General features: G+C 34.2%; 2 protein-coding genes and 2 non-coding genes across 4 annotated transcripts; 3 read left to right on the forward strand and 1 right to left on the reverse strand.

The window, feature by feature from the left end:
• Positions 1-157: 157 nt before the first annotated feature.
• LOC123903933 (asparagine synthetase [glutamine-hydrolyzing] 3-like) lies at positions 158-5,507 on the forward strand. The gene is made up of 13 exons (XM_045953624.1): positions 158-477; positions 1,041-1,136; positions 1,230-1,371; positions 2,129-2,224; positions 2,325-2,419; positions 3,232-3,393; positions 3,518-3,598; positions 3,695-3,916; positions 4,044-4,178; positions 4,547-4,627; positions 4,709-4,795; positions 4,892-4,999; positions 5,127-5,507. Exons 1-13 carry the CDS (start codon positions 259-261, stop codon positions 5,313-5,315), a joined length of 1,713 nt encoding a protein of 570 aa, XP_045809580.1. The 5' UTR covers positions 158-258; the 3' UTR covers positions 5,316-5,507.
• Positions 5,508-5,989: 482 nt separating this feature from the next.
• Positions 5,990-8,935, reverse strand: LOC123903934 (oxidation resistance protein 1-like). The gene is made up of 8 exons (XM_045953625.1): positions 8,686-8,935; positions 7,957-8,504; positions 7,784-7,856; positions 7,548-7,628; positions 7,362-7,425; positions 6,738-6,825; positions 6,572-6,656; positions 5,990-6,433 (listed from the first exon to the last, which is right to left on the reverse strand). Exons 1-8 carry the CDS (start codon positions 8,797-8,799, stop codon positions 6,350-6,352), a joined length of 1,137 nt encoding a protein of 378 aa, XP_045809581.1. The 5' UTR covers positions 8,800-8,935; the 3' UTR covers positions 5,990-6,349.
• An 87-nt stretch (positions 8,936-9,022) lies between these two features.
• On the forward strand, positions 9,023-9,095 carry TRNAR-ACG. The gene has a single exon. It is a non-coding gene; the product is annotated as a tRNA-Arg (tRNA).
• Positions 9,096-11,788: 2,693 nt separating this feature from the next.
• Positions 11,789-11,861, forward strand: TRNAR-ACG. The gene has a single exon. It is a non-coding gene; the product is annotated as a tRNA-Arg (tRNA).
• The last annotated feature ends 33 nt before the right edge of the window (positions 11,862-11,894 follow it).

The raw sequence follows: 11,894 nt of genomic DNA on the forward strand, positions 1-11,894 counted from the left end.
TCGGGTGTTAAGTTAACAACCAATTTCAGAAGGAGGGACGTAAATAAAATCCAATTAAAAATTGTTTTAATTAGAACCTGAACTCGAATTTTCCCGAATAATTCATTTCCAATTTGGTTAAAATTAGTCTCATTTCCAATTTGGTAAGACATTATTTTAATCTATATCTCACGAGTACTATAAAAATTGGAAAGAGTATCCAAACTGTGTACTTTTTCATTTCATAGTAAAAAAACCATCCTTGCTGTTGCAGCCGTCATGTGTGGAATCTTAGCAGTTTTAGGTGTGGTCGACAACAGTCAGTTGAAACGTGCTCGCATAATCGAATTGTCTCGGAGATTGAGACATAGAGGCCCTGATTGGAGTGGTTTACATTCTTATCAAGATTGTTACCTTGCTCATCAACGTCTTGCTATTGTCGACCCTACTTCTGGAGATCAACCTCTTTACAATGAAGACAAGACCGTTATTGTCACTGTATGTATCATCATCAATCAATTTTCATTTTTTTTGTTATTTTCTTAAAAATATCCATTTCATTACAAAATGCATTGTTTAACTCATAAAAGTACACTTGCATGCAACCAATTGTTACTTGGTACGGTGGTGATTGACGTTGGATTTGGTAGGAATTGACGTTGGATTTGGTAGGAAGGACAGAGTTCCATCCCAGATTAGGCTGTTAGTGGGCCACATATCGGTGGTGAAAAAAAAAAAAAAAAGTACACTTGCATGCAGTTTAGATTTAGTACATTGTGATTGATTGACTGTGTAAAATTCTGGATGCAGATATAAAATGACAACCAATTACATGCGACTTAAAAAGTAATTAGGACAGTGATTGATTGATGCTGTAAAATATCTTTATAGTGAATGTGGATATAAAATGACAACCACTCGAATGTGACTTTAGAAGTAATTACAATTGTGATTGATTGACGGTGTAAAATATCTTTATCTTTATTATACTGAATGTGGATATAAATTGAAAAATGTTTTTTTTTTGGGTCTCATTTTCTGTTGAAACTATGGTGTGATAGGTAAATGGGGAGATATACAACCATAAGAAATTGAGACAGGGACTGAGTTCTCATAAATTTCGAACCGGTAGTGATTGTGAAGTGATTGCTCATCTTGTAAGTGTTTTTTTGGAATAAGTTTAATTTTTGGTGATTATTATATAGTATTTTTCAAATTATTCTGATGATTGATTATTATGATGTGATTAGTATGAAGAACATGGGGAAGAGTTTGTTGATATGCTGGATGGGATGTTCTCATTTGTGCTTCTTGATACTAAAGATAAAAGTTTTATTGCGGCTCGTGATGCTATTGGCATTACCCCTCTTTACTTGGGTTGGGGCCATGATGGTAAATACATTCGCGCCTTCTTCAGTTGTAACTTTTTACATTTTCACGGTAGACCCTGTTTAGATAAACAACTTAATTAAGCGTCTATAACATATCAGCACTTATCAGAAGTACTTATGTATAAGCTATTTTTATAAAAGAAATTAGAATAAAGTCAAACTGTTCAATATAAGCTATAAAGTATAAATTGTTTTCATAAGCTATCTTGTAGATAACTCGAATAAACTAATCCAAACACGCTCATAATCTCGTTCGCATGCCAACCACTGAAATTGAGCCATCTACTGTTCAATTTAAGTCAGTATGAGAAATGCATTTGAGTTTGGGTTTGGATGTGCCAAGTTGCTAACTGTTTTTGTCAATAAACTGAAATAAATCATTCATGCATGAGCTCCTATATAAACTTTGAAGCTTCAAATCAATGTGTTTTGTAGTATGTTTCGTAGTATTAATAAACTTGACGTTGTTTACCCACATTTGCACATTACATGAATTTTTATAACTCAAGCGAAGGTACTTAAGATTGAAAGTACAATACTAATTTCTTATAAATTATGGACGAATATTCTGCTACATATATGTATAAACATAAAGAATGAATTTGTTATATCTGCCAATGCTTCTATATTCTGCTGTTGCATAATTCTAGAATATAAAATATAGAGTTGTCTATTCACTTGGGTGGTATGCATGGCCTTTTCTTTATCAAATGAACAAGTCAGATATATTATCTATGGAGTTGCTGATTTATTTGCAGGATCAATATGGTTTGCATCTGAAATGAAAGCTCTGATGGATGATTGTGAGAGATTCATACCTTTTCCTCCGGGGCATATCTATTCCAGCAAACAGGGTATGTCTTATTCTATTTTCTGTTTATGATTACTCTTGTAAATCAATTCCCATTTCCACTCTCCTTTAACTGTCTAAATTTAACACTGAGATATTTGCAGGAGGATTAAGAAGGTGGTACAATCCACCATGGTTCTCAGAGTCAATTCCATCAACACCCTATGATTCAACGATTTTGCGTGAGGCCTTTGAGAGGGTAAGCTGTTACAGTGTTATCCACTGACTTCCATCACCGTTTTAAGTTTAGAAAGGATGTTCTACTCTGTTGTTAAATAGCGGTGCTATAGCATAGTGTAATTTGAACAAATTGCTATTGTTCCGTGATACACTATTTGTCTATGTTGTACAAAATATTGTCAAGTAGAGATTATTGTAGCGCTATAGCACTATTGCATAGCGGAATTTGAACAAACTGTTATTTTCTGCTATCCATGATTGACAACGTTGGTTCTACTGCATGTGCTTAAAGAAATGTTTCGTACTATTTTCAGCTCTCCATGGAATTTTAGAGCATCCTTACGCATTTTTTTGTCTATTATATCATTTTCACAAGAATACAAAACTGCTAAATTTGCAACAAATTTAGGAATGTCATGGCATAACTAGAGGTGATGAACCCAAAATGCACCATGAAATGCTACCTAGTGCCTTTTGAGAAAGTATACTTAACTTCTGGAAAAATTACATGCATTTTAGGAATGATACATCATCAGTATCTGTTGAATTTGATGTCCAAATACTGAACAAGAGGTCGCAAGGTCTTACTTATGGAAGATGTAGGCCTTCCGTACACTAAATTATTTGATACGCTGCTGATGTGTGTGGACAAAAGCTCAGTGTTGGAATTTGGAGCTGATTACTATGTGCTAATTTGTAAAGAATAAAAAAAAACCATTTTGTTCCTTTTATATTTAGTGACTTCTTTTAGTGTACTTGTGCCACATACTAACTGATAACCTTACTAACATCCCTTTTAACTAATTTTATTTTAAATGTGATATCATGCAGGCTGTTTTTAAAAGAATGATGACTGATGTACCTTTTGGAGTTCTTTTGTCTGGAGGACTAGACTCATCACTTGTTGCTGCAGTGGCTAATCGATATTTGGCTAAATCTGATGCTGCTCGTCAGTGGGGATCGCAGTTACATACTTTCTGCATTGGTTTAAAGGTCAGAATTCTTTCCGCAGTGTTAGGTCAAAATGAGTTATATTATCCATCTTCTTCTTCAACGTCCAAAACTAGTAGTATATTAGCATTTATATGCTTCATGATATGATATTTCCACCATTCAGGGATCTCCGGATTTGAAAGCTGCACAAGAGGTAGCAGATTATCTTGGCACTTGTCACCATGAACTTCATTTCACGGTTCAGGTTACCATCTCACTCATTATCTCATCATTTTTTACCTTGTGCAGATGAGATTTTTATTGCTAACTCATAGATAATATTTTATTTTGGCTATATCAGGAAGGTATAGATGCAATTGAGGAAGTCATTTACCATATTGAAACATATGACGTAACGACTATCAGAGCAAGTACTCCAATGTTTCTTATGTCCAGAAAAATCAAATCATTGGGGGTGAAAATGGTTCTTTCTGGAGAAGGTTCAGATGAAATATTTGGAGGTTACCTGTATTTCCATAAGGCGCCTAACAAGGAAGAGCTTCATCAAGAAACATGCCGAAAAGTAATATACCATAATTGTTATATGTATCCCCCATATTTTGATCTGATTATTATGTGCATCTTTATCTCTTCACTCTTTTGTGTACTTTTACACATTCAAGTTTTTGGTGGCTTTGATGGTTTGACAGATTAAAGCACTTCATCTTTATGACTGTCTGAGAGCCAATAAATCAACTTCAGCTTGGGGTATAGAGGCACGTGTACCGTTCTTGGATAAAGAATTTATCAGCACATCCATGGCTATTGATCCGGAGTGGAAAATGGTATTTTACCTTTACTTCTTTCTTGGTGTTCATCTTGTCATGCAGCATACAGCTCTTGCCTATCTTATGATTTGGTTGCCTGCATTGTTTGTTGATAGAGATTATGTTTACTACTGTAAAATAAATTCTAACGTCATTTCAATTTCTTGCTTTGGTTTAAATGTTCGAGTTGCTTCTTTTGATGATCTTGCTTTAGTCACTAGGGCATATGATGTTGATAGAGATTAATGCTTACTGCATAATTCATGTTTATGAACAGTTCTAAATTTCTAACAAGTCTCTATGAAATTGAATTTACTAGTATGTGAAATTAATCTCGTTGACTTCATTTTTTAATCACCTCGTGAAATTTATGACAAATTCCACAGATAAGGCCTGATCTTGGAAGGATAGAGAAATGGGTATTGCGCAATGCATTTGATGATGATAAGACTCCATATTTGCCAAAGGTTTGCATCAACTTCTGCTGTATTATGCTATTCATATGTCTTGAAGGATTTTTTCATATAATTATTCTTCTGTTTTTTCAGCACATATTGTACAGGCAGAAGGAACAGTTCAGTGATGGTGTCGGATACAGTTGGATTGATGGTTTGAAGGATCATGCTAGCGCACAAGTAAGCTCTAAACTGTGAACAATGAATTCAATAACTAATTTTATAGAATTCCATTGATATTATTCTTGTTTCTGTTTTATTCTTATAAATGGCCAGGTCACAGATGCAATGCTGAAGCATGCCAACTTTGTTTACCCTGAAAACACTCCAACCACAAAAGAGGGATACCACTATAGGACAATTTTTGAGAAGTTATTTCCAAAGGTGAATTTTAGTTTTTTTTTTTCTATTAAAAAATATAATACATTTTCATCAGAACATGGAATTGTTTACAAACTTCAACCATACCAAACCACTTCTTGACTATGTTGAACCATTTCCATTTCAACAGAATTCTGCCAGGTTATCAGTGCCAGGAGGTCCTAGTGTGGCATGCAGTACTGCAAAAGCTGTGGAATGGGACGCAGCATGGTCCAAAAATCTCGACCCTTCTGGACGTGCCGCGCTCGGTGTTCATGCAGATGCATACAAGGATGCAGTAGATACCAAAATAGCCGAGCCCAACAACAAATCTCTCTGAAGGCTGTGATGGATTGTCAAGTAAAAATTTAAAATGTATATGTAACTTGTGGATTTAAATTCAAGTAGATGGAAGTGAAACTACTGAAGAGAGTTGGTGTTTTCCCCTTCATTTTTAACAAACCAAGTAGTACAATTGATGTTTTAGAACTTCACAGCAGGTTAATAATATTTATGATTTACTTTTGTCATATATACTAAAAAGGTGGCTTCTTTTAGTATGGGTGAATGCTTAAATTTGCCCACCATAGATTTAATCATTAAAATTTTCAATGGCTGAGATGTAAGAAGGATGACTTGAATGGCCAGATTATGTACATCTAAAAGATTTATATGGAGGGGGCTGGTTGAACAATGTGATACCCAACTGTTTTGATTTCAAGACACCGATACCTGGTTAATATAGGCGCAACATAGCAACATATCTTCGCTGTTCTTTCCTATTGAATTGTTTCTATACCCACCCTAAACAGTTTGTGACTCATCCAAACATAGCAACATATCTTCGCTGTTCTTTCCTATTGATTTGTTTCTATAGCCATTTTTGTCGCTGCATCATCAACGGCGCTCCCCTCCACCACCCCAACATAGTTTTATATTCAACCATCAGTCTCTACTCTTTCTCATGCTCAATTTCACATTATTGACCATGTTAAAAGTCACCACACTAAAATACATGAATCCTCTCTATTATGCAGGAGAGATCGGAATTGTATTAAAATATGATATATAAGACGCCAACAAAAAGTTTCTATAGACGACAAATACAACCTGTCCATCATTAGCTTTTGAAATTGCAAAAACAATTAAACCTGCTCCACTTTTTGTTGTGTACAACATTAAGCAAAAATGTGCATAGATTATAATATACATAGGCTATGCAAATATTTACAGATATGTTTGCTAGTGGAACATAATTAGATACATGAAAATTTCTTCGTGATCATTGCATTGCTCGCTCAGGAAGAAGTGACCGTTCCATAAAATGCCGACTGCAGGCTGTTAGATTTACATCAGGTAAATATTCAGAGATGTTTACCAACGACAGATTCCTGGCATCTCCGTTTTGCTCAATGCAAGCATTTCCTCATATCTTGAAGTTTGTACAAAGCCCCACAACTACATGGATCACAGACAAATTAACTTTTCTTTTTATAAATGTCTCTAAATTTAGCAACTAGCTTGTATCTGGAAAAAAAAACAAATAAAACGAAGGCTGAAGATAAGTGCGAATAGGTGTGTGTGTTTATTGTGTACCTCTACTTCCTTCACTTCAAAGTCCTGAGAATTTGCAAGGCAAGGATTCCCGAAAGTTTCTGATACCGAACTCGAGCCATTCAATCTTTAAAATAACAAAAAACCAGGTTGATAATCTAGGAATAAGAAAGGGACCACAATGAAACTGAAAGTACAAAGTCCTTACAGATCACCGTCCAGATAAAGCGCAAAATGACCTCCCCCGCCAATTGCTATGTAGTCAGTGTTGCAAAGTGTGAAATAACGGTTTACCCCTGTAATTTTGTGGTGTTAATAAGCATCATTCGGAAGTCTAAACCAGGCTAGATGTGAACTTTTTTAGTATCACATATTTTGCAAATCGAAACTTAGGCTCCATGCTGATGCTGAATCTCACAAAATTACTCTATTGACTCTCAAAATCTATTTTGTAAAGGGAAATGTGGCATCAAAATAAGAGTTTTCAACAGTTCATATATTTCCAGAAGAATATGAAATCACACAAATTGACAACTGTATCTAGCAGATAAAACTCTGTAGATTCTAAAGAAAAGAAAAATGAAGTAATCCTCAATTGGAATTAGTTCCATGGCCAATTCAAAAGATGACATTCTGTTAACTAGCTATCATGTGTGGACCAAGAAACTATAGGAAAACCTAAATGTCATTAAGCTTTCATCAATCATCACAAATTCACAATAAACAAACTTTAAATTCTCTTCTCATTCTATTTAGTTATAAGACTAATTAATCTTTGATTTTGATTGCTTGCAGAAACACAGTATGACCAAATTCATATGCAAGTGCATACCTGTTGGACGATATATGATAGGATGACCAGAGATATTTGTGAAAACATAAGTACTGTTTGTTCCCTGTACACACAATCTACTGTCAACAAGATAGAATAACAAGTAGCATCATTGCATGATAATCCAGAAAACACTATCTCAGTCTATATGATGATCCATATAGAATAAACGAGTTTTCGCATGACCTGATATTTTCTCTTGTTGGATGGTTTGAGAGGTGTTTCAACCAAGCTGCCAAACACAGCTCCTTTTTTATCTCCAACAACCTATAGAATGGAATCACTAACATTGATTGAAAACTAACACATGATTGTAAAATGAAAGAAATTTGTCTTTCAGTTTAAAATGCAGATCAGACTTGGATAAGTGCATGATTAAGTTTAACATCAACTATTCTGCTTAAAGATAGTTTAGTCTGTACCAGCAAACTCAATCCAGGCCAAAGCATGCTTCTCCGGTAAAGAGTTGAAAGCGATATACCATTCCTCCAAGTGCTGCAGAAAATGCATTGAAATTTATTAGAAATAATCATATCAATTGAATAAACTAATCATCAACACAGCAATGAACTTATGAACCTTCATCTTCAGATACCTGTATAGCAACAGCCATCTTCTTCCATGCATAAGCGGCGGAAGAGAAGCGTAAAGAACAGTCCTTATACTTTCCGAAACAAGAACCGAAGGTTCAGAAATTCCAGGCAAATCATCCAAAGCCACAGGCATTGACTCTTTCACAGGCGGTGATTCTTTCCTCCTATCTTCAAGTTTCACCTCAAGATTATTATTACTATCCTTCCGATCGTGATGGCGAAATCCACGGATTCTTACAGCTCGGCGAATAACTCTACCAACTGATTGCTTACTTCTAGAAAACAAACTTTTCCTACCACCATTTTCCTCAACAGATGAATCAACTAAAGGGCTATTATGATTATTATTATTATTATTAATATTATTATTATTAGGTTCACCTTTATCATCATTATGTCCATTTGAGTTATCATTCTCTTTAGAGTCTGAAGAAGACAATAAAGAATAGAGAAATGCAGTGAAAGATGAAGTATCAGGGCCATTATCAACTAAATCATGATTACTATTATTACCCTCTTCATCACTTTTTTTTAATTCACCTACTCCTTCCTGATAAGAAACAAAAATGGAATCTTTACTTTAATTTGAAACAAAATGCCACAAAAAAAAAATTAAAAATCAAAAAAGTTAAAGAAAAAAACAACCTATGACTTAATCTTAAAAAAACATGAACCTCGTACAAGCTAAGATTTAATCTTAAATTTAGTTTGAAATAAATAAGAAAACTTACTGAAGAAGTTGGAGGGTGTTTTGAGGGTTGATGAGAATCAGGATCAGAGATGGGGTTGAGAAGGACAGAGACAAAGTTGGTGGCTTTGGTACGCAAAGATTGTTTCTTTTTCATGTTTACTTTGTTGTTTATGCGGCAAACAAAAAAGACAAGATACTATGTAATGGTGTTAATGTTGTTTGTTGATGCAACTATGAAGGTTGGTCACATAGGTTGACTCGGTTCCTCACCTTCAATTGTATTGTGAAGAAAAGCATGCCATGGTTAAAGTTGAAGAATCAACTTTTTATGGTTTGTTTGTTTATTAATATAAAATGGGAAAAAGTAATAACAAGAGGACTTCATGGCCCAATGGATAAGGCGCTGGTCTACGGAACCAGAGATTCTGGGTTCGATCCCCAGTGAAGTCGAATTCTGATTTTTTATTCTGTGTGCAACAGAACACAATGAGAAACAACATTTTTTGGTCTGAATGAAAAAAAAAACATGGGAGCTAGTTTTATGCCAAAATGAATGGCTCATTGTCTTGCTCATAGGCATCAATGTTGCAGAAAATACCTTTTAAAAAGGATCCATTTCCGATTATAATATAAGATCTCAAGGCAAGTTGAGCTGTCTAATTGATTTTGAAGCAACCTTGGTTTGGGGGTGTAGTCTTCCATGAAATATCAATTTATCTATGTTTGTTCTCTTCATATAAGGAAGAGTTTCGTTATCCATTGTGATTCTATTATGCTCGAGAGATTAGTATATGTAGTTAGCTCTTCTTGTCTACTCTCTCTCTCGACTCTCGGTACATATCATAAGTCTAACATTAGAGGGATAAAAGTTCATACATATAATTTTAAACGAGTGTTCAAGAAACGAGTCGCTTGGCATTAGATAGGGATGACAATTTGACCCATACCCAGAGGGTACCCGCAAAAATTACCCATAATGGGTAGGGTAAAAACCCGCATTTTGGGTACGGGCACGGGTATGGGTAATTACCCGCAAAAATGAACGGGTATGGGTGCGGGTACGGGTACCTTAGTACCCACCCCGCCCCATACCCGCATAACATATATTTATTTATTTTATTTATATTATTATATTATAATATATGTAAATCAATTTAAAATAATACAACTCTACTAAACTATTACATATTTTTAATAAAAATATTTATTTATAACATAATATAAAAATAATGTGAATATTTAACATAAATATGAACTTTAACATAAAGTTAGTAATAATTTTGTTTATAATTTTCATTAGTCAATATTAAAATCTTTGAAATTTTTTTAATTCTATTAAAATTATATGATATTTTATAATTGATCAATTTATTTTTAGTAAAAATGCGGGTAACGGGTACGGGTACCTAGGTACCCATAGGGTATGGGGACGGGGGCAAAAGTTGTTACCCGCGCGGATATGGGGATGGGTACGGGTATTTTTTCAATCCGCGGGTATGGGGATGAGTACTATAGTACCCTACCCATACCCTACCTATTGCCATCCCCAGCATTAGATAAGTGTTTACTTGAAATTACATGATGAGACAACTTTTGAGTTGCATGAATTTTCACCATTGAAATAAAAATATCCAAAAATATGCTAAGTTAGAGTATGATGCATCTATAAAAAAAAGTATATTAGTAACTAGGGTTGAGCAAGGACTCACAATCCGATTTGAAACCAACATATTGAAGCATTCAATCGGATGCGAGTTAGATCTCGAGTCAACAATTGTGAAAAGTTGGTTTTGAACAGTTGCATACAGGCGGTGCGAGTCTCTAAAAATATATCTCACCGTAACCGAAACTGACCGAACAATTGCTAAGATACAAATTAATTTTTTTTCTTCTGTTTTGAGAACCTCTTCTCTCTCAATCTCTTATACTCCCCACTTTATTGCTTTTATCCATCTTTGATAGGTGGGAGAAATGTTATATTTTACAAGTTTGAAATATGTTGATGAAGGTGATGTGAAATATACTCTAATATTCTAGATCTATTTTAATTTCTACTTCACATCTACTTGATTTATTATTGTCTTTAGATCTACAAATTGAAACAAAGCAATTGCATCTCACCCTCTTTGTTGTTCATTTAGTTATTCTATCTCTTGTTGTCTTTTATTGAATACTAGGAATTTCGGGATCAATGGAGTTCTGGATATAGCAACAATGTTTCAATCTAACCTCTAACAACCGATCTATTTTACTTGTCATCCGTATGACCCAACACTCGAATAAACTGAAGCCGTAGGCATTCATAATTGGATCCAAATTAGGTGGTCGTAGTTTTTAACTGTTTTGCGATTTTCAGTCTGAAATCGACCAAAACCTACTAATGCTCAACCGTATTAGTAACATGCATACATTAAATAGACTCATTTTTCTTATGTTAAAGTGGGAAGTATAAAAAGGGATGACGGTATTATCAATATCAAATCTTTGGTGATCGAGATAAAATAAAAATTTCTAGCATTTGTAGCTCCCAAACTGCCACTACAAAAAATAGAGTTTGGATCCTCTCTAGCTTTTTATCACTCTCTCAATATTCTTTCTAACAAAAAATAGAGTTTGGATCCTCTATATTTGCCTTTTATCTCTCTCGTCAATATTCTTTCTATAAAAAAATAGAGATACTAGGTTTGATCTAGTAGTGAAGTCTTAGGTTCGATCCTCATTGCCAACATTGTAAACAAAAAAAATTGAGTTTGGATCCTCTCAAATATTTGCTTCTAAAAATGTTTTAACCTAAGGCCTGATCTGATATGAACCCCCATCAATATGTTGCTTTTAGAAAATTAACATACTAACATGAAAGTCAAATATTAACATGATATTTACGACTACAAAAAAGAACATTCAAAATTTATACAAGAGAAAACAAACATTCAAAGACCATACTATTTCATCCTTTATGATGTTTACATTTTCAACTATTACTAGTATTAATTTTGTATGAAGTAAATTTACCCAAAAAAACAAATTGCATTTAGGTAAAAAACAAAAACTGTAGTAGTTGGCCCAGCATCAAGACTTTGTGATACAAACAAACATCTTAAAATATTATGTTTAAATAATGTACGCATAAAACAAAACATCAAGACTTCATGGCCCAATGGATAAGGCGCTGGTCTACGGAACCAGAGATTCTGGGTTCGATCCCCAGTGAAGTCGTTTTATATTTTTTGTTTTTTAAGAACACAGCAC

The sequence above is a fragment of the Trifolium pratense genome, linkage group LG2 (genome assembly GCF_020283565.1).
Source record: "Trifolium pratense cultivar HEN17-A07 linkage group LG2, ARS_RC_1.1, whole genome shotgun sequence".
Classification (NCBI taxonomy): domain Eukaryota; kingdom Viridiplantae; phylum Streptophyta; class Magnoliopsida; order Fabales; family Fabaceae; genus Trifolium; species Trifolium pratense.